The sequence below is a fragment of the Leopardus geoffroyi genome, chromosome A1 (genome assembly GCF_018350155.1).
Source record: "Leopardus geoffroyi isolate Oge1 chromosome A1, O.geoffroyi_Oge1_pat1.0, whole genome shotgun sequence".
NCBI classification, from domain to species: domain Eukaryota; kingdom Metazoa; phylum Chordata; class Mammalia; order Carnivora; family Felidae; genus Leopardus; species Leopardus geoffroyi.
The window spans coordinates 113,493,876-113,517,630 of NC_059326.1; the positions used below are offsets into that span (position 1 = coordinate 113,493,876).

The following is a 23,755-nucleotide window of genomic DNA, read 5'->3' on the forward strand; positions in this document are numbered from 1 at the left end:
CAGCACAGGCAAGGAGAGCCAGCATCCAAGGCAAGGAACAAGGATTAAAGGATTATCTCCCGAGATAAAAGCAATGAGGATGAAACCGTTTCTAATAAGGTGGGAACAGCACTCTTTCCAAACAGTGGCAGCAACCTTTTCAGTAAATATTCCAGAGAAGGGTGTTGCAGCTTATGTTATTATTGATGAAAGACAGAACTCTAATAAAAATTCAGTGAGTATAAAAAATGTCAGAGATGGTTTCATTTCATGTGTAATAAAGTAAGACACATAAAAATAACATGTTGGCTATAAAGAGACTATATAGCGTTCGATACAGGTACGCCAAAGCACAAAGTGAGGCACTTAAAGAGACTGCTGGTGGCACAGAGATTCACAGAGAAATAAATGGGCCCGAAACTCAATGGGCACAAAGTTCAGATTTCGCCTGGGATGCAGAGAGACAGCGCTAGCAAATACGTGTCCATCAGGTGACTGCGACCTGCAGCTTCCACTGTGCAATTTACAACACAAAGGACAACTGATTTCTAACACCTAAAAAATGGGCCAGCCTGTCTTAAGTTTAAAATCACAAGAACTCGGGGCAGCTGGGTGGTTCAGTCGCTTAAGGGTCAGACTTCGACTACGGTCATGATCTCATGGTTCCTGAGTTCAAGCCCCGTGTCAAGCTCTGTGCTGACATCTCAGAACCTGGAGAGGTTCACTTCAGATTCTGTGTCCCCCCACCTTCTCTACCCTTCCCCCGCTTGTGCACTGTCTGTCTCAAAAATAAACATTTAAAAAAAATTTTAATAAAATAAATTTTAAAAATAAACTAAAATCACAAGAACACAGGGACGCCTGGGTGGCTCAGTCGGTAGAGCATCCAACTTCAGCTCAGGTCATGATCTCATGGTTCGTGAGTTTGAGCCCCACATTAGGCTCGCTGCTGTCGGCTTGCCAGCACAGAGCCCACTTCGGATCCTCTGTCCGCCCCCCCCCCCAGCCCCTCCCCTGCTTGCACTTTCTCAAAAATGAATTAATCAATTAATTAAAATACAATAAAAATGGCACAAACATCAAGTCCCTGGGTCTCAATCGAGGCGCGTCCTGCCAGAAGACAGAGTCCCACATGACGGTGGTCATCAGGGTTTTGTTGGGTCTGGAAAGAGAGCTTGCGCACCTGAAGAAATCAATCAGGACTACTGGGCCTGCATGTATGAGGGCAGATGAGTCCTCTGGCACCTGGGCAGGCCTGGCCTCACCAGATGCTCTGCCACGCCAGCACCTGTCACCTTGGCCCGGTGCCCTCCCGCATAGGAACTCAAGTCAAACCCCAAAGGAGCAAAGAAGTCAGGTTTTTTCCAAAAAGGCATTGGACAAATTATTTTTTAAACACTGGTTTTACAACTGCACCCAGGATAAAGTTTACCTGTATCTAATAAGAGGAAACAGCTCCCAAAAATGGACACAAATGAGTCATTCAAAATTGTCCCTTAAGAATTTAAAGAAAAAGATAATCACTCTTTCTCCCCCACTCCTGCAAAAGTTCAGGAAGCATTAATGAACGTGACCACCTTTCCCACTCAAACTCGACAAGAAACACTACGGGCATTAAGCAGCCAGGTGAGAACTAACATAATTAATTGTAAACACATCATGTTTCATTAGGATTCTCCTTGATGCCAGTATGAAAAAAATCAATGATCTTTTCTACTTAATAGCCAATCTGAAAAGCAATTTTAGAAAAATAATTGGTTTCAGAAATGAAAAAAACACAGGGACATAAGTATATCTTGCCATTACTTTCTAGAGCTTTACAAGGCCATTCCCAGGACTCATGTAACATTTTTAAGAAACAATTATACTCCAAATGATTATTGTACCAATTGTTGGTTCTAATCAATAGTTAAGGACATAAGCAGAGGAGGAAATTAATTACACATTCAATACTGCTCCTTAAAACTAAAAGCAAAATTGAGGGCAATAGACGCATCAAGCAGTGGCCAAAGTGAACGATAACAAATTGTGGCTGCAGGCACAAGACGGTTACAGAATCAGAATCGCGGGGAGACACAAACCGCCTGAGGGGAGTGGGGTCTCATGGCCCAATCACAAATTCTCTGAAGCATGAATTCTCTCACAGCTGCCTTGGTTAAAATATGTCTTCTAAGGAGCTTTAACGACCTGAGATAGACTTCAAGTATGGAATCTATGATAAGAAAAAAAAAAAAAAAAAGACTCTGAGTCAGAGTAATGCGGAAGGGCAGTCTGAAGGATGAAGACGCATGAATCAGGTCCAAGAAGAAACCATGGATGGAAGGGGGCCCACAGCAGGCAGTGGCTGAGCACGGCCGAGGCTAAGAACGAAGCACGGCTAGGAGGCTAGGTGGCAGAGTGGAAAGGGTAGGGCAGGGCACTTTGAGGGGAAGCCAGATGTGAAAGTGGGTGCCTGGCCCAAGACCTGGCATGTCACCAGCTCAGTTCTCACACTGAGGACCCCTGGATGCCCCACAGTTCCTGTGTGACCCAGTGGCACACTTCTGGGTCAGACTTGCGCTGGGTTCAGGCGCCACCAGCCATGCGGAAATTTGGTTCTGCTCTGGCTAGGACCCGTGTCATCCCATGGTTGGAAAAGTCATGCAAAAACCACACGTGCTTTGCCATCTACCATCTGCTTAGCTCTCCGTAACAATTCAGAGCGCAGAAAACCTGACAGATCGATTTCTTCTGGACCCCCAGCTACACAACTCTTCAACATCATGCAAGTTCACAAGGAACTTAAAAAAAAAAAAAAAAAAAAGAAAAAAGAAGGAAAAAAAAAGGCTGTTTCTTTTCTGGAATAAAAGGCCTTGTATTAACTCTTATCTGTTTTCCTACACATTTCTTGGAGGCTAAGAGTTAGCTGCAAACCTAAGTTTCAATACACTAAAAATAAAATTTATACTTTGGGTTTTATTTCTAGGTAAGAAAATAGAAGTTTTCTGAGCCCTTGTCACCCTTCAGAACCTGTGGAAACTTCATCTGTATTTCCTGCTACTTAGCCCCTAATAATCATAAAATAAAGTCCTAACTCAAGTCATATTCTACCGATTTTACCTGCATTTGTCTACTTTATTCATTACATCAGTCAACATTTGCTGAGCCCCTTGTGTGCTAGGCACACAGGTCTAAGTGACATACCATCCTGTCCTTGGAACTCACAGTCCAGAAGAAAAGCCTATCTCCACAATTATCTGTGAAGCAGAAAGTAGAAGCAACATCTCATTCTGTGGACTCACTGATAGCTACTGATTAACCCATCTCTATCATGAAACACAGGACACTTGCAAAATTTTAAGACAGCTAATATGAGAAAACAGTATGCTTTGGTGATCGAGAATGGGAATTTCAGAGTCAAGGCTTGGTTTGAAGTCGCACTCTACCACTCACTTGCTCTGCGACTCTGGGCCTCTGTGAGCCTCAGTTTTCTCATTGGAACAGAGAAATGAGAAAAGTTCCAACCTTGCAAGGTGATGGTGCACATTCAAGGGGATAATTCATATAGGAAGGGCTTAGTAAAGAACCTGGAAAAGAGTCAGTACTCAAAATTACTAGGTGTGTAATGATGCCTGTAAGCTACTAGCATTCTTTCCTGAGGCTATGAGAAAATTTCATAGAGATTAACTATAGTTTTTAGCCACCACTGTAGCTTTTCCCTCAGAGAATCCTGGCCAGGCAGGCCCAGGGCACATTTCTTATGTTCCTCAAGAAAAGTTGACTGTTCTTTAAGGAAAAGTCAAAGATTGTGTTGAGATCCACAGCCCAAAAGCTCAATGTCACTGCTCATACGTCATCCACTACCAACTCTTCAAGATGAAACACAACCTATTTCCTCACCAAACAAAAACATCACAGAGCTGCAAACATTACAGGAGTCCATTTTCTCACCAGCGATGCCAGAATGTGGGGATATGCTTGGCTCAGGCATGTAACCTGTTTGAAATTTCATTTAAGAAAAACAGAAGGGCATCAAAAAAGTACATCTGCTTTAATGCAAGAGCCACCTCCAGGAACTTATCCTACAGAAATATTTATGCAAGCATGACAGATTTATTCACAGCGATAATCAATGAGCCATACTTGGTAATAAATGGAAAAAACTGGAAATAACTCAAATCCAAGAATGGGAACATGGTTAAATAAATAGCAGTACTTTAGGAATACATACACAGAATACTATGCATCCTCTAAAAATAATGCTCTGATGGATGAAATGATAAAGGAGAGCTCTCTAGGAGTTTACAGGAAAAAGAAGGTAAGGGGCGCCTGGGCAGCTCAGTCCATTAAGTGTCCAACTTTGGTTCAGGTCGTGATCTCTCAGTTCCTAAGTTTGAGGCCTGCATCAGACTCTGTGCTGACAGCTCGGAGCCTGGATCCTGCTTCAGATTCTGTGTCTCCCTCTCTCTCTGCACCTCCCCCACTCATGCTCTCTTTCTCTCTCTCTCTCTCTCAAAAATAAACACTAGAAAAAAATTTTTATAAAAAAGAAAAAGGAGGTAAGCAGATAAAAGACAATGTGCACACACACACAGTCCTAGACTCAATTTCCAGAAATGCCTAGGAAACTGCTCATGGTGGTTACCTATGGGAAGAACAATTACGTAATAAAAGTGAACAAGGGAGTGAAAGAACCTGACTTGCTTTTATATACTTTTGAAGTAAATTTTTTATACCATGAACATGTTTGCTTCACTCAAAAAGAGACCTTACGTTTTCAAGCTGTCATTCAAAAGCCAAAATGCCTCCCCAAATTATAATTAACATGGAGCTACAAAGAAACAAGTTCAGAGGAAATGAAAACGAGACCTTCCTTGAAAAAAGGGACAAACTTCATGATTAAGGCAAATAGTACTTTTAGTATAGGTTTTTAAAAAGTTGTTTTCTGAGAACAAACAAGTTGACAGCTACCTCTCCTTATCTACAGCATAGGATAGTGGAGATTAAAACCTGGTCATAGAAACACATCTACATTGGAACCTGGATTAGAACTAGATTTGATTCTGGATTTGAACTCTAGGACACCCTTAAGCCAGGAATCAAAACATATGGCCCAGGGGCCAAACCCAGGGCCAAGTCTAGCCTGCCACCAGTTTTTGTGTGGCCCACAAGCTTAAGAATAACTTTTCCATGTTTACATGGTTGAAAAATTAAAATTATTAATGTTTCACGACATGAAAGTTTTAATAAATTCGATGGTCAGTGTCCATAAATAAAGTTTTATTGGAACGCAGTCATGTCTGCTCATTTGCATATTATCTATGGCTGCTTACACGCAACAGGCAAAAGTGAGCTGCAGCAAAAAAAAGATCAAAAGATCACATGGAGCCCAAAGCCTAGAGTATTTACTACCTGACCCTTTATGCAAAATGGTTGCTGTGCTCTGCCTGATATAACGGACTTAACTGAGCCTCAGTTTCTTTACCTATAAAATAACTCCAGTAACAGCCGCAATGTCACAGGACAGCTGTGAAGACTGAATGTAATAATGAGTGGATGGTGGTCAGTACTTTTTTAAATACTGCTTTTCACATTTTAATACTGAAGTCAATATTTTCTTTTTTTTTATAACCAGTGGCATGTTAGTTTGATTGTGTGTGTGTGTGTGTGTGTGTGTGTGTGTGTGTGTTAGCTCAACTAAGGTGTCAGAGATTAGATGAAAGAGGCTGAGCCTGTCACATGTTGGTTAACTATTACTTTTGACTACAAATGTGAGTACCATGACTTTCAGGACTAAGCGTCCACACTCCAGTCCTCCACAGGCTGCAGTCACCTGCCCCTTGTAATGATGACCCTCTTCCTCAGAAGCAGTCTTCCCGTGTCTCTTCCATGGTCTATTCACAGACCTTGGGTCAGTTTTACAACTCAGCCTTCCTGACTGCTCCCTTAGCCACATCCTCCCTGTTTTCCCTGGGGCAGCCTGTGCCCATGCACGTAGCTTTCCATGGCGGGCAAAAGTCCCCAGTTGAAACTACCGCTCTAGTCACATAAAGGGTGTCAGGAACAGAACATACGCTCCAGAGCCAGATGGGTTGCGGTTCAAATCTCCACTCAGCCACCACACCACCTACGTGACCTTGGTGACCTTGGACAAGCCCTTTTCCTACTTATAGTTTCTATTTACAAAGAGAGATTCACAGTATGTTCTTTAACTGAAAGTAAACAGGGGTGCCTGGGTGGCTCAGGTGGTTAAGCGTCCAACTTTGGATTAGGTCATGAACTCCTGAGTTTGAGCCCTGCATCGGGCTCTGTGCTGACAGCTCAGAGCCCGGAGCCTGGATCAGATGCTGTGTCTCCCTCTCGCTCTCCCCCCTCCCCAACTCAAGCTCATTCTCTCTCTCTCAAAAATAAACATTAAAAAATAAATTTTTTTTAATTAAAGTATTTAAAATATTACAAAGTAAGGACTAAAACTCCTCTTGCTCCTCCCCGCCCATTCCCCAGAGATAAAAGGTTACAATTTGGGGTTCAGATATCTGACATGCACCCATGTCAGATACAAGTACCCATCAGATGCAGACGTATAGAAACACTTTGTTTTACATAAATGGAATCCTATCAGACACGTTACTTTGCTTTTTTATACCAGATCTTATACCAGATGACTATGTATTTCCGAAACCTGTTTAAAAGCTGCTCAGGATTTGAACCCAGCCACCACCACACCGCCCCCCTCACCCCCGGTTAAAAATGGGAGCAACCATGTTTTCTTTATACGGGTACCGGTGTTAACAAGATGATGTGCACGTGCGCCCACTTGTTTCTAAGAGGAATAGACAGTACTTGCATACAGTAGGTACTCAATAAATGGTAATTATTATTCTTCCCAACCATTAACTCAGCATTTACATTGTGTCCGGCCCTGTACCAGACCCCGGAGATATGGAAGTACACAAGACACACGTAAGCCTGACCCCAAGGAGATCACCATCTAGCCAGAGAATCAAACGGTAAATAATTCCAGAAAATTATTAAATACCAACCGGCTGGTGACGCAGAATACAGGCTATCAGGAGAGAGAGTCCCAGGTGAGTCTAGGATCAATGAGAGAAGATGTCCTTGAGGACGTAACATGTAAACTGGGATCTCAAGAAAGAGCTGGACACACCAGGTGAAGGGCGGGCAGGAATGCGCTAAGCACAGAGAAGGGAAGGTGTGAAGGCCCCCATGCAAGCTATTTGCTAATTATTACAGTATTATAGTAAATTCTTAATGAAACAGTCACATAACTAAGAAGCAAAATAACCACAATTTATTCTCAATTACAATTCTAACTCCTTCTACACTATCTGAAAATTATACCACCCAAATTTCCATTTTGCAGTGAAAGAATCAAAGAGACCAGAAACCATGGTTCTAAGAAAAAGGTAAACATACCGAGAAGAAAAATGTGAATAACAGAGTCACAAACACAGCAGCCACTGAGAATATGCTACAGAAAAGCTCCAGCATCATGAAAACCCAACAGCTGGCATTATCATTTCTGACCAAGAACCCCACCCCCTTGATCTGAGGGGTCAACCTAAATGGCCCTGGAGACAGAAATAGCTCCCCTCTTTCTCTTCCAGGGCAGACCAGCTCAGTGTTGACCAGATGTAAACACTAGGCACATACTCTCCAAATACAGAATAAGCCCTCTTTATCTGAGAGTTTCTGGATCTCTTTTTCAGTGTCTGAGATAGTATGATGTTCTAAACATCTAGGGAGTCATTATTTGATATGTTAACAAAACCACATTTAATCCTGCATGCACTTCAGATTTCTCCAACAGCACAAGCTGTCAGATGACAGGAATTTGTAAAAGCATGTCCTTTGGAGGCTATGGCAGGGGATCCGTCGGCTGTGGCATTCGAAGCCAGACAACAAGATACATGGAGGGACCAGGCTTTCCTTGAGGGTACAGTCTAGCTTAATCTATTCCTCCAGGCCCTCGGAGGCTTCTCTGTAAAGGCGATGGCTTCCCAGTTCCTTCATTCGCTACCCTTACCCTCAAGCATCTGAACGTGGAGCAAAAACATTTCTTTCTCCGTGCAGGACAGCAATCTCTCTGCCTGAGTCTCGCAACGAGCAATGTCACTGCATTTGGAAATGTATGCCTGTATGTGCAGCCCTGGCAAGATAAAACATGGCACCAAGGCCATTTATTCCCCTGCCATTGTTGCCAAAGACAAGAGAATCCGTTCAGAGAAACAGGTTAGCTTCAAAAGGATGGAAGTAAAGATCTAAACTGACTGGATATATCACTTTCCTTTACAAGGAACACAGAATAATCCTGCCATTTTTCTTACTCAAGTCCCTTGTATTTGCAAAGAATGAGGCTTCAGTTGTACACGACCAACCCCATTTGCTTATGAGGTATTCTTGCAAAGGTACACAGACATGACTCTGTTAAACTGAATCCACCTCAATGCACCAATTAGGCAAGTAGTTTGAGGAATTCCTACGGGGAATAATTTCTATTATAAAATAAATGATCACCTCTCAACAGACCTGCCTTATCTTAGAACTACATACACTCAAAGTCAGAAGCAATGTCAATGGTAAGTACCCTGCCCCCCAATGTTTGATTCCTGCCCAGTCTTAGGTGTGAACATCCCAGCAGTGGTGACTCATTCCTCAAGGCAGGGGCCCTGCCCCATACAGCTTAAGCTATGAAAAGACCATACTTGGAAGGAGCCAAAACCCATCACCTTGCAACTCCCACTCACTTTTTCTGGGACTATCCTTTGGTGACAAACGGAATCTTCAACTTCCTCTGTACAAGAACCCAACCAACATCTGAGTACAGCTATTATAAAATGCAGTGGAGTTCAAAATTCCACCCCCTATGCTGGCTTATATGCAGGCTTGTCCACATCTGTGAGTGCTTTATCACCTGACCCCTACTTTTAAAACTACGCATAAAGCACTCAAAACCATTTCTGAATGAAGACACCTGTGCCATGCTATGAGTGTCTACCCCTAAGCTGACAGTATGACTTTGTCATCACAAACGGAATTTTTCCTCCTGCCTAATAACCAATGGAAAAGACAACTCGGGATCAAATTGTATTTGTGAACCGCGCTCTCCCCTTCATCCCTCCAAAAGTAGCCATCATGATCGTAGTTCTGTTGATGGCTGGGAATGTCCTAACAAAACCTAATATGAATTTGGCAATACCTTTAAATAAAATGTGAATTTTACTAAGCCTGTCAGCATCTGCACATATCTGAGAAGCAGAGATAAAAATGTACACTTAGGTGTGCACGGGAAGTGTGTCCCACCCATGTGAAGCTCAAATTACAATGTGAAGCTCCCATGTGATACTGATGTAACCCTCTAGGCTAGCAGTTGGGGTCTAGGAAGAAGAGCTGATGTTCATAATCACCCATTTGCCTGGGGCTTTGCACTGACCCACAATCTTGGCATGGAAGAAGGTGACTATACACTCAGGTATCACAATTCCAGCCTGGATCCTGAATTTCTGACCAAGGACACTGGCTCTACCTGCCACTTGGCTGATGAAAAGAGATTCATTTGCTTCTGCTAATTGGCAGCAGAGATCATATGAACCTCTTGTTCCTGCCAGGAAAAGCCCAGATCTCTCAGTTCCAATGCTAATCACTTACCAGAAACAAAACAATCAGAGTATTCCCTGATGGAGACACAGGGCATCCATTCTTCCTGATGTTGTCAATTTTATCCGTGTATCAAGCCAGACCTTAAGAAGACTGTGTACTCTGTATTATTCTGGCTTATCATTGAATTAACTTATAGAATTGCACTTTGGCAGTCAGCCATCCGTGTACCCGGAGAGACCGCGGAGGAAGAAGTGGTAAAAAGTGACTGAGGTATTTACTGTCAGACACGGTCAAGAGCATGGCCCATCCTGACAACTCTCTTTTAGAGACCTCAGGTGGAGGAAGGCAACTCTGGCCTCAGTCCCAGGAACACCTTATATTTCTCCTAAACAGCAGCCTTATTTCATCTCGCGGTTGTGTGTTTCCTTCCTTCCTTTGGTTGTTAGGAAGCCCCAGGGCCAGCTCTAGAAGTACACAGAAATTTACTGTGCATGTGTTTTGAATAGAGCCCTTGCTGAAGCTTTATTTGCTTATACTTTTCCTTATATCCAAATACTGCCCATCTACTCATTTTTTTTTACCTGATACTTATGTATTCCTAAAGGTTATATTTAGAGAATGGGCAGAGAAAATAATTTTTTAAAAAGTGTCAGGCTATCATGCATTTGGTTACAGATATGAGGACAGCTGAGTCACATTTCAAGTATATTCTTGTAAGTGAGCATTCACGGACCTGAAGTCAACATAGCAGGAAAACAAAGGCCTTTATTTCTCTGACTCAAAGTTAGCAGGAAGAGGGGCTCCTGGGTGGCTCAGTCGGTTGAGTGTCTTGACTCTTGTTTTCAGCTCAGTTCACGATCTCGTGGTTTGTGAGTCCACGCCCCACATTGGGCTCTGTGCTGACAGCATGGAGCCTGCTTGGGATTCTCTCTCTCTCTCTCTCTCTCTCTCTCTGTCACTGCCTCTCCCCCACTCGTGTTTTTTTTCTTTTCCCCTCTCTCTCAAAGTAAGTAAACATTTTTAAAAATGAGTTAAAAAAAAAAAAACAAATTAGCAAGAAGAGAGGGGGCTAGAGTAGAATTTTGCAAGGGCTCCTGGATGGCAATGACCGTGGGCAAAACCAGGGCTAGAACATCCTGCTGGCTCTCATGGACTCAGAAGGGCAATCCCTTACCTTACTGGGGTCTTCTCCCCTTGAGAGTGAGTGTCTCTGATATCATCCACCTATCTCTATCTCCTTCTCTATCTCCTTTTTTGGCCAAAAAAGAGCAGCAGCAGCACAGGGCCAGCTGCTAAAAATGACACCCATCCTCCCCTCCCCCCCACGGCTCCTCAGGGCCAGGCTGCCGGGGCCCAAGGCACCACCCGGACCCTCCCCAGAGCAGGGAAATTCAGCGCCTAATGAAATCAATCCTGAATCACACGGGCTGCACTTTGGACTCTTGGGAGGTAGTTTGTGTTTCTAAATCCCAGAGGCACCTACATGGTGTGAATTTTGTGTGAGTGTGAGTGTGCTTGTGTGTGGGCAGGGGTGTGTTTCCCTCTTCTCGAGATTAAAACAACGTATCTGAAGGTGATGTGGGAGGCCACAGAGAAACCGCAGTAATAGCCCAGCACTCTGCCTGGGGCTCGGGTCTGCGTCGGGCGCCCCTGCTCATTACATGTGGCTTCAGGCCTCACAGTGTCCAAGTGCAACCTGGGCACAGATGACTTCCCGCTCTGCTAGGCACTGCCTACAGGTCAGGGGGACGCCAAGGACTCATCACCCTCCAGAGCATTCACACTACAGGCAAAAGACAAGTTCTGACAACGAGGCCGCCGGCTTCCCTCTCAGAGAGAAGCCACAGACAAGAAGTCCAAAGACCTACGTTCTCATAGGCTTTTCTGTTTGTTTGTTTGTTTGTTTGTTTGTTTGTTTTTAATAATGATTTGCAAACACTAAAGAACTTCATTTCATACGCATGTAAAAACTTCTCCATCTCCTGCTCCCCTTGAGAAATCAGAAGTTCCAGTCTACGGCCATACCACCCCGAACGCGCCCGATCTCATCTGATCTCGGAAGCTAAGCAGGGTCGGGCCTGGTTAGTACTTGGATGGGAGAAATCAGAAGTTCTGTCACCAATGGATCCCAGATCCTCATGACCACCCTCAGCTATCGTAGCATCACAGCCGCTCTCTGGCGCATCCCGAAGCCCACCTTCCCCCTGTCCCTACACAGGTTACCCCACTGTTCATGATCCCTGCTCTGGGGGGATTCTGAGGTTCCCACCAGAGCGATCTTCAGAGATAAATGGGTAAACAATGAAACAGCCTGATAAAATAATGGCTTACATTTTCTTCATCTCTATTAATAAATGTTTTTAGAAGAATCAATCCTATCAAATTTTACTTCTGTAGCAACTGAATGCTCAGTTCTCAGGACACATTTCTACCAATCAGATGCTGGCCACCTCCCCCCAGCTTATCTCCAGATACCTACTCATCCTTGAGAGGCTCCCAGGTTGCTTCCTGGGATCCTTTACCTGACTGTCACGGAGGAAGAACTGACTGGCTCCTCACCTGAGCATCCAGGGTGCAAGGTTCTGTCAGGGCAGCTCAAACACATCCCCTGGGGTATTTTATTGCCCATACGTCCCACTCTTGACTACACAGTCTCTAAGTGCCCTGAGCAAAGCCACCATCACACTCCTCTTCATGGTTACTGTGTGGAAACAACTCGGCACCTACCAGGTAATCAGTTACGCCCTTGACTCAACAGTTCACTGAACAATTAGAGCCCACGTGATGGATCAGGTAAGCGAACATATCAAAACCCCCAAAGACCCTTCCACCTCTGAGAATCCAGAAGAAAACATTGGTCCTGCATCTTTTACCAAAGTGTTACTGCTTTTATCATGCTCCTTATCTTAAGACTGGGTCAGGGGGGCGCCTGGGTGGCGCAGTCGGTTGAGCGTCCGACTTCAGCCAGGTCACGATCTCGCGGTCCCTGAGTTCGAGCCCCGCGTCAGGCTCTGGGCTGATGGCTCAGAGCCTGGAGCCTGTTTCCGATTCTGTGTCTCCCTCTCTCTCTGCCCCTCTCCCATTCATGCTCTGTCTCTCTCTGTCCCAAAAATAAAAATAAACGTTGAAAAAAAATTTAAAAAAAAAAAAAAAAAAAAAAAAAGACTGGGTCAGGTACTACATCAGGGGTTGGACAGACACCACGCTCGTCAGAGGTGCAATAACTGTCAATTTCTATTGGTAAAAATAAGGGGGAAACAGGCTCAGAAAAGCTCAGCACCTGCCTCAGCACATACATCTACAAAAGTCACGAAGTGGGAATCAAACCCATTCAATGAGACTGCAAACCGAGGAACTTTCCATACACAACACTGCCTCTCATCCTACACGGCGATGAGGGCAGAATGGACATCACACAGGCCTCCAGCAATGAACTTTTACGTCATACAACTACAAACCTCAACAAAAGAAAACTCTCCGTCTCAGGCATAGGGCCTGTGGGGACGCAGGTGAGCCGAGCAGCCACCTCCCAGTTGTGAAAATGCTCTAATCCACTCGACAGTCTCAGATGAGGAAATTTTAAACAGCATTATTGATTGATTTTAAAATTCAGCTGACATGTTTTTCCCTATTGAGAATTTCCCCAAACCAAAGCTGTTTCATTAGGACTCAACAAACATAATTAATTCAGGGGCTGTTTCTCTAGCAGGTGGAATAGCAGGAAGGATGGTTTTGTGTGTTTGGGTTTTTTTCGTTTTTATAAAACTAGCACTACATTTTATGAGTTTGAGGAAAGGTAATAAATATGTCTTTAAAATGGATTTGCCCGTGCTGAAGAAACCTGTTAAACACAGTAATAGAAGGCCGCAGAGCCCTAGCTTTGCAAGGGGAATTTTCCTACCCTTCACGATTATCGTTCCATCCAAAGGGTAGAACACAACCCAGTGCAGCTTGGTTTGGGAGGCACAGGGTGCTGGGAGCTCCCAGCAAAGCCAGCAGACGACAGGGACAGAGCCATCGGCACCCCATGAGGAAATGGGGTCTACACAGTCGTAGCTGACAGCACTGAGCTGGCTCACTGAGGTTTGTGAGCACGTGCCATCTGCCAACCCCTGGCCCTCTGCAACATGATGCCACTTGGTCTCCACTAATGCCCATGGCACAGGCCTCATTAGCCCCACTTCACAGAGGAGAAAATGAAGGCCAAATAAGTTATTCCAATGTATGCAGCAAGCTAATGGGAGAGCCAAGACTTGAACTTGAGCCCTTTAAAGTCCGCTCTTCCCTCCACACCCTGCAGTACCCATAAGACTCTCTGAGAAAACAAAATACCTCCCACTTTGGCCTTTTTTGCTTTTTACTCTGAGCCTCCGCCCCCATCTCTGACGATTTAAAGGCCCATTTAATTCCACTGGTTTTATTGAAGCTTATTCATACCTCATTGGTTAAACTGTAACCTTTGAAACAACAGCATCAGGCTTCCAATTTTTCATTTTGTCTTTCGTTATGAAGAAAACATATACAGACGCTATGCTGCCTAAAAGCATGAGAGCTTAACTATCGTGGGTACAAAGGACCTCGGGAACCTCCTTTTTGTTTTTTTTATTTCAAATTTATTTATTTAAATTCAAGTTAATAAACATACAGTGTAATATTGGTTTCATGAGTAAAACCCAGTGATTCATCGCTTACATATAACACCCAGAGCTCATCCCAACAAGTGCCCTCCTTAGTACCCATCACCCATTTAGCCCATCCCCTCATCCACCTCCCCTCTAGCAAGCCCCAGTTTGTTCTCTGTATTTAAGAGTCTCTTAAGGTTTACCTCCCTCTCTTTTTTTATCTTATTTTTCCTTTCCTTCCCGTATGTTCATTTGTTGTGTTTCTTAAATTCCACATAGGAGTAAAATCATGATATTTGGCTTTATCTGACTGACTTATTTCGCTTAATGTAATACACTCTAGTTCTATCCACATTGGTGCAAATGGCAAGATTTCATTCTTTTTGATCACAGAGTAGTATTCCATTGTATAGATATACCACATCTTCTTTAGCCATTCATCCATCGATGGACATTTGGGCTCTTTCCATACTTTGGCTAGTGCTGCTATAAACCCTGGGGTGCATGTGCCCCTTCGAGTCAGCATTTTTGTATCCCTTAGGTAAATAGTAGTGCAAGTGCTTGGTCATGGGGTAGTTCTCTTTTTAACTTCTTGAGGAACCTCCATACTACTTTCCCAGGTGGCCGCACCAGTTTGCATTCCCACCAGCAGTACAAAAGGGGAACCTTCTTTCTATTTCAGAAGTAGGCCAAGTGACGTCAGGAAAGGCCACGTGATTTTGCCTGCATTTAACACATTTAAAAAGTGGCAAAGTCATGGCTCATCTCAGCCCCTTCCCGGGTTACCATGCTCTACAGGCCAAGTGGCTTCAGGGAAGAATTAGTCAGTGTGTACGGAAAACGGGTGACGGGCATTGAGGAGGGCACTTGTTGGAATGAGCACTGGATAAGCCAAGTTGACAATAAATTCTATTATTCAAAAACAAAAATACAATAAAAATTTAAAATGCTAAGAAAAAGCAGCACCAACAGCAAAATAGAGTCAACATAAATGTCTGCCAATGGGGGGGGGAAGGATGGAGAAAAAGATTATTGCATATAACAAAATAATAAAGCCATTAAGTAGATCTACAGCTATCAAACCAAAAACCTTCAGAAACAATTTTCAACGAAATACACAGATTAGAGAAGGAAATGTTTCTACGGTGCAACGTGTAATGTTAACACCTTATTTGTAGACCTGCCCATATGACATAAAAGTGTAAGAGCATGGACAGAAAAGTACATTAATGATGTGGCACTTTAGGAAAAGGGACCAAGAAGGAGCCCTCATTGGATTTCACTTTTATACTTGATGCTTTATTTCTTTAAAATAAGCAAATGGGCATATTATAAAATACATACATAAATAAAATTTAAAAAAATAAATAAAAGAAGCAAATGGGCAAAGGGAGGCAGGGATGAAAGCTCTAACTTATAACTTGATGTAACTTCAAAGCAGACTGGCTGAGTCAAAAGCTGGGGCACACCAATGTGGATTAATAGTCTTCTGTCGCTTCCCTGGCAGAACTGACTTGGAACATTTAAAAATCAATACTTCTGGGGCGCCTGGGTGGCGCAGTCGGTTAAGCGTCCGACTTCAGCCAGGTCACGATCTCGCGGTCCGTGAGTTCGAGCCCCGCGTCGGGCTCTGGGCTGATGGCTCAGAGCCTGGAGCCTGTTTCCGATTCTGTGTCTCCCTCTCTCTCTGCCCCTCCCCCGTTCATGCTCTGTCTCTCTCTGTCCCAAAAATAAATAAACGTTGAAAAAAAAAATTAAAAAAAAAATCAATACTTCAAAAATTTTAAAAACACTATTTGTTTTTTTACATTTTTTTTAATGTTTATTTATTTTTGAGACAGAGACATAGTGCCAGTGGGGGAGGGGCAGAGAGAGAAGGTGACACAGAATCCGAAGCAGGCTCCAGGCTCTGAGCTATCAGCACAGAGCCCAATGCAGGGCTCAAACTCATGAACCGTGAGATCATGACCTGAGCCGAAGTCGGATGCTTAACTGACTGAGCCACCCAGGCGCCCCCAAAAACACTATTTCATTGTCATAATCAAGCAGCAAAAGAAGAGACAACGAAAGGACAGAGGCCAACGGGAAGGCCTGGGGTGAGGAATGGGCTAACGCGAGGTAAGAGAAACTGCCGCTCAGGGGAAAGCAGAACGGTGACATCATGTGGAAAGGGAAAGGTAACAAGCAGACCAGACACAAGGGTACTGGGGGAAAATTATTAAGCTGCTTCCCACAAACCAGGCCAGCTGCCTGTGAAAACCAGCAGAGCTCAAGCCATCAGACAAGGTGAACAGATCCTTCAATGCTGAGAAACATTCAAGGACATATGAATGCAAATCAGCAGGTCTTTTTGGGGTGAGGTTAACTTCTACATCAGGAGGAACACTGTGGGGACTTCAGATTTTTTTAAGCCTAGCATGTAAAATTCCAGATTAATCTGGAGGGAAAAAAAAAATCCCCTTCTGAAGAACCATTCTATAAATAAGCAATCTTGCCTCCCCTGGAGCACCCTTTAAAACTTGGACAAAACGTGGATGCTGCAATCATCCCCAGGGTTCCGCTTGCAGAAACACAGTTGGAACATGGGAAGGACGCGCTCCTTTTGAGTTTTAGAATTTCTGCTTCAAAACAGTTCAAGGCTTTGGTCGGAATTTGAGCTTGTCGGGATCTTGGTATAATAGATCGGAAGTCAAAGGGCAAGAGTTTTCTTCTTTTCTTCAATTCAAGTGAACAGCGTGAGTGAAAAGGGCCCCTGACTTTGTGAGCTTTATTTTTATCTGGAGATCAATTTCTACAAGTTCATATTCTGCTCTGAAGATCACCAGCATCATCTGAGATTTAGTCACAGCCAGGCTGCTCGGGAAGAATGATTAGTATTCACTCCAGAAGAAAAACATTATCTTTAAAACCAACAGCTATTCACTCCATCTAAAACATTCATTTATTCCACATTAAAGGAACTCGCTGGTTTCAAAAAGTTCCATGATAAATCTCCCTTCAGCCATTTGTCCTAAAAAGGCTTGGCTCATCAAGGAGAACTTCATACCCAAATAAATCAGCGGGTTCTGTCCTGTGTGGGCCATGGCTACAGGAAAGAACCTAAATTAATGAATGCTCCCTCACTTTAGGACCTCTTCAAATCATCAGAATTCTATGCTAAAGTAAGGTATTGCTTATATACATAAATTACTTTCCCAACCCCCCCCAGTGCAACAACAACAACAACAAAAACCCCTTTATTCAGCAAAAACACTGTGATTAAAGCTTCAAATTTCTTTTTCAAAAAAGACCGGTCAAGAAGCTTTGAAACAACTTTTTAGAATTCACTTTGCTTCTTGTTCATCCTCTCTCTATTCGATAAAAGCAACACCTTTTATTCTTTTAACACAGCACTGTGGTTCAATAAATTATCTCTCTCCTTCTCCTCCAGGCCCTTTGGATAACCTTCCTGAGCCATCTCACTATAGGGCAAAAGAGAATCCTGGAGACAGCACCTTTATTATCACACTGAACGTGACTGTTATTAGCAAAGGTTACAGTGCAGGGATCCTGACCCACACACCATAGGCCCAGACCCGGTGAGGCCACGTTATAGCAGAAAATGTCACCCACATGGTGTCTAGTCACCTAGGGGGCTCAGTTAGCTGTCTGACTCTTGATTTGGGCTCAGGTCATGATCTCAGGGTTGGTGGGTTCAAGCTCTGTGCTGGCAGCATGTGGAGCCTGCTTGGGATTCTTTCTTTCTCTCTCTCTCTCTGCCCCTCACCCACTCACACTCTCTCTCAAAATAAATAAACTTTAAATTAATTCATTGTGATGGACCTGGGTCACTTCCATTAACACTTGCCATCTTATGGATTGCCCAGTTTCCCAGACTAGCACCCCTCACCCAAACCACCCACACCGACACCTGCTCTTGCTCCCAGCCCCCACTTCCCAGCACTAAAACTCTCTCTCTGCTTATTTAAGGCCTTAGATGGATGGCTTACGACTGATAACTGGGAGTGTCCCAGAGACGCCTTTCTCACTGTGGTCCCTGTTATCCAACACAGCAGGTATAAACATGGAGAATCTGATAACCGTTTAAGGATGGACGGGAGTCAAGAAGCAAGGAACACATTAAGAGCCTGAATGTCTTCGGCCCCAATAACAAGGATCTGGGGTGCACAACGGCAGGGACCCACCCACCTAGTATAAAGCAGGCTGGCTCCAGTTTAAACCTGTGAGCTTCAGAGCCTCCCAACCCTGAAGGCCCCCAGAAGGGAACCCAAGGAAGGAAGAAGTAAAACCTGAGTGGAGAAGGAAGGAAGCAACACGGACAGACAGGTAAATAGGAAGAAGAGGAAATGAAAAAGATCAATTACTTGCTAAGGCAGCACAGATTGAGCACTTACTGTATGCCAGACATTAACTCATCTAATCCTGCCAATGCTTTCCCTGGTGCCCATGCCAGACTGGAAGGCTTAGAGGCAGAGAAGTTAAGCACTTTGCCCAGAATTGCTCGGCGAGGAACTGGCAAAGTCAAATTCCAAACCCGGAGAATCTGACTGCAAACCTCAAGTCCCCACACCTCACTTACCAAAGTGTATCCCACAGAACGCAGCACTTTCTCTGGGCACCAGATAGGTGTGGAGTGAGAAAATGAAAATAAAAGCATGTGGTTAAAGGCAAATTGAGGGGGCACCTGGGTGGCTCAGTCGGTTAAGTGTCTGATTCTGGATTTGGGTTCAGGTCATGATCTCACCATTGGGGAGATCAAGTCTGTGCTTCGGGCTCTGCTACAGAACCTGCTTGGGAGGGCAGAGTGGCCGCCCAAAACTCTAGAATCACTCCAGCAACCTACAGCCTCAGCTGACCTCCTGGAGACATCTACCCCAGGGCCTCCACTCGCCCTGCTCATCTGAGACAGGAAACGTCTGCATGTGCCCACTGCCCTCTCCACCTGGACAGCCTGCTCAACTCTCCCTGCAGGGTGTCTGGCTTTGGGAACTTCACAAAGGCACTGTCTCACCTGGTTCCTTCAGTTCTCAACTCCTGTCTGTCCCTTCTTTGAGGACACGTGGCATCAAATCATTATGATACCAAAAAAGAAAAAAAAGAAAAAAAGGACCTAATACTTTACCCACATCTCACCAAGAATGCTTCTTAGAAAAGCCTGAGGTTGATGGCTATTATACTCCACTGACAGAATCATTAATGATTCGCTTTAAGACAACAAGTTAAAGACATTCTCAGCCTCATGGAAGGAGACCGCCAAGTGAGGCACTTTTCTTCCAACCGCCTTAGAGTCGATTACATGAGAAGGGCTTGCTCTATGAAGCCCTGTTGTTCAAAGTTCGGTAAATATCCTGAGGCAGAGAGCATAATTACAGCCAAGTAACCACTTTCTGAATACCGTGAGTGTCTGAGCTATTCATTCCAATACCTAAGAGAAGCAAGAGCTACGTGGGCTTTTCAGAGATCAAGCTACAGAGTTGATGCCAAGTCTGACCGCCTACGACGACGGCCAAATTCCAGAGCTCCCAGGCAATGAAAGGCCCAATGGACGAGTCACCCAAGAGTCCTGGAGGAGGGACATCATTTAGCAGGTATGCCTTGCGTCCCTAATCACAGCTGTTGAGTCACCAAGCTAAAGTCCTCCACAGTACTGCCCTCATCACGTCACTCCACTGCTCAAAACCTTTCTATGGCTCCCGACTGCCAAGAAAACAAAGCTCAAACTTCACAGATTGGTATGAAGCGTCCTTCAAAACCTGCCTCAAACCCCCCTTTCTGGCTACCCTCCACCGGAATCCCTCATGACCCACCTTCCTTCCCTTGTTTTCCCCTACATTTGAAGGCCACCTCGCCCCCACCTCCATCAGGAAGCCCTATCCACCCCAATGCCAGGGCAGAGGTGTCATGTGAAACCCTGCCGTGTTTTCCAACAAGTTCCATTTCTACAAACTCCAAGTTGTCCCCAACCCCAAAACCACGTGAACCATGTCTGATTCCTTTTCAGCTTAGGAGGGGAAAGGACTTCTCTCCGCAGCTGACAACTTTCACTGGAGTTCAGCAATTCTCCTATTATCTGGAAGATGAAATGCTCTACATCGTCCGTGCCTGGGGTGTATATTTCACCAAGTGGTGTCAGCACTGATATAGTAACCTCCCATTTTTATTGAGCAGCTCACAATGTAATTGATGACATCTGCTGGGGCTGGTATTTGAGGTGAAGGCTAGCCTCATTTCTGCCGGCTCTCCCCACGGCTCGGTATGTAAATAGCCCACAGCGGCAACACCTGAGCTACAAAGTGGGGCTTCTCGGCTGAGGTCCTCAATTATACCCCATAAAGTCATCAGGTTTTATCTGAGGAGGATTTATCTCAGCAGATCCAGTTTTCATGCCTACGGAACTAGAAAAAGAGGGAGCAGGGCTGGGAATCTGCTCGATACGCTTGCCTTCATTCCCAGGAGAGAAAAATCCCTCTTTGGGCTTTTTGGTTAAGCAGATTTAAATACCATGCTCTTTTTGATGCTCAAAGTTTCTGTGTGAACACCCAAATCAAGGGAAACTATCGTGTATATCCACAAGCGGCAAATGATACCCACCTTCCAAGTATTATCTTTCCCAATGTCTACTAGTAAAAATGAAAAAGGCTTCTCCTGGTGAAGTTTTAGTATTTGTTTCCAAGTCTTGGGGAAGCGTAAATCTGGCAGTTATTTAGAGAACATCTGATCCTTACAGGACAAGAACCTATTTCTGGTTCTGGGCTGGAAACAATTAGTTCACTGGCACCGGCAGCTGAGATACGTCCCTCAGCAAAATCGTGGTAGGAATGTTTGTAGAAAGGCTCGTTTGTCAGGCACAGACAGAGAACGTGCGGCTCTGTTTCTGAGGGTTCTTCTGAAATGAAGGTATATCCTTTTGAAAGACATGTGTAGAAATGCTGACCCTTTCCAGGGGAGAATTTCTAAATTACAAATGCCTTTGCATGCTTTAACGTGGCTTATTGTGATGTCTCAGTCACTGCTCAAGTTGCAAAGGAGTAAGGCTCTTGGAGGCTGCTAAGATATGGATAAGCTCAGACTGATCTTCAAAGGAAAGCCTTTCTTGGCACCTGCTCCCCAGACACATGCAACACAGTAAGTTCCCCACCTACAGATTCAACACTGGCCCTGCACATACATGCTTCACAGCCCTTAACACATCCCAATGGAACTGGTGACTGACTTCTGCCCATGCTCTACTCTGAGCTCCTCCAGGGCTGGCACCACAACTTTTTTTTTATGTTTATTTATTTTGAGAGAGAGAGAGACCATAAGAAGAGGAGGGGCAGAGAGAAAGAGAGGGAGAGAAAGAATCCCAAGCACTGACAATGCAGAGCCCCATGTGAGGTTCCATCTCGCAAACCACGAGATCATGACCCGAGCTCAAATCAAGAGCTGGGCACTTAATCGACTGAGCCATCCAGGCACCCCTACGATTTTTCTGTTTTACTCCCAGAACCTGGCTGGTGCCTGTGAAAACAGTGCAAGTTCAATGTGTGAAAACGAATGAATGCATGTACGAATGAATAAAATGTTCTACTTGAAGGCATGAGCTGAAATGCATATGTAGAAATTTTAATACCAATTTTGTTTAAATAAAAAAAAACAGGGTCCAGGGTGAGAGCAACCCATTAAAGTCACAAAGGAGGGAGTAGAAGGGTTTACCTTCTACCATGTTACACATCAAAGCCTTGGTTGATTTCTTGTTGTCAGGCTGGCCATCATGATCACATCAAATACTGAAGCCGCAGAAGTGAAGTTCATCGTCAGAAGTGTGAACCTTTGATACGTGGTAGGTAAACTTTTCCCCCCAGGTTTCAGTATCAATTGCATATACATACTTCAGGTACAACCTAGCATCATTTTCAGCAGCAGGGTCTGTGCCAACAGCAGCCACACATGGGACAGTCGAAACAGGGACATGATTCACGGGCAGGTCCTCGCTGTATCTTAAATAACTCAGAGGAGGACAGTGGTGATGATTTACAAGGGCCATCAGGAGACTGGCTTCATGCTTGCTGGTTATCAGTGGAAAGAGCTCTCTGAGGACCATGCTTACACCCAAGTGGTCATTGAGCAGACTCAGAAAGAAGCTTCCATTTAGAAACCACGATGAACTGATTTAACAAATGAACTATCAGTGCCCTTGAAAGCCTCCTGGGATTAACCTGTTTCTACAAAGGAAGTTTCAATGTTCATGACTCATGTCAATTGCACAGCATTTCCAGGCAGTCTCTTCCACGAATGAAATCACTGGATTCAACCCAACAACTCAACAAGTCATTATAATAAACATTTTACTCTTTTGTTATTGTTGTGTTAAAAAAAAAAAAAATCCAATGACTGTAGTTGTCAATTCAATACATTTTTAACAATCTGTCTTAGACAATCTCAGGCAAATAACCAAACTGATAAAATACCTTCCATTACCATAGTCATTTTAGGCTCCCAAATCAGTAAAATAACACAGCTCACTGGCCTTTTTATGAATACTAGCTCAGCACGCAAGGAAGGAAAAATGAAGCCACATTTCCCACGGAATATACAACAAGAAACATTGCATCCTTTACCTTGGTCAAAAGGCTTGTTGGGATTCCAGTTTCTGAAATAATCATCCTATATAAGGAAAAAAAAATAGAAAACAAAGGTCAGATTTCAGAAAGCTTCTCACATAACTACACAAAAACCTGCCTTTCTCCCTATCTCCCGAAACACAAAGGAAAGCATGAATGGCTTAGAAATCTTTCCCCAAACAGACATTTATGTGAAATCAAAAATATCAATTTACTTTTCAAATTCTTGTCTTTCAAACTACATGCATTAAACACTGGGAACAGTAAGAAACATTTCAGCCTCATATGGAAACAACGATGCTCTTCTCGGTTTGACAGATAAACGGAGACACCTTCCAAAAGCAAGGTGGATTTGCTATCAATTATGCTGCAGGTGATGCCCTGCTGCCCTCACTTATGATTAGGCCTCTGTGTTTGTAACAGCTGATAATTTCAACTGTCAACATTCCCTTCATGCGGAGACACATAACTTGCAGTGCAGTTACAGTTTTCCAACACTGGCAAAAGTTAAAAGCAGAGGACCGTTCAAATGCGAGCATTAACCAGAGGCATACATTTAGCTTCGTACCATTTGTTCTGGATGTGTGACAGCAAAATAATAAAGACTGGCCAATCCACTCAATGCTGCTTATATCAATTTACGCCGAGGAGAGACACCTTGTTCCTTGGAAATTCACTGGGGTCCAGGCCACTCACCTATTTATAGTTACATGAACCTCTTCTCCCCTTATGAGAACCTCTCCTTCTTAACTGCTGCCTGCTCTCTTTATCCTCCCCTCCCCGACCTGCACTGTCCCCCAGCATACCCACTCTGTCCCAGCAACCGGTTTGCAAGGTGAAGAGGCTTCACGCATGATTATCACCCCCACATCATTTTAGGGCTTGCACACCTTTTCAGGTCATTTCCTCCTCGACCTAATCTACCCAACATTATTTGCTGTCTGTGTTTTT

At 44.1% G+C, this 23,755-nt stretch overlaps 1 protein-coding gene across 2 annotated transcripts in view; it reads right to left on the bottom strand.

Moving 5' to 3' along the window:
* SPOCK1 (SPARC (osteonectin), cwcv and kazal like domains proteoglycan 1) overlaps positions 1-23,755 on the bottom strand; it is a 516,437-nt gene that overhangs the window by 256,419 nt on the left and 236,263 nt on the right. For both annotated transcript variants that reach the window (XM_045489804.1, XM_045489811.1), the window contains one exon: positions 22,802-22,847. In XM_045489804.1, the coding sequence (XP_045345760.1) occupies positions 22,802-22,847 (46 nt within the window). The remainder of the gene's footprint in view (positions 1-22,801; positions 22,848-23,755) is intronic.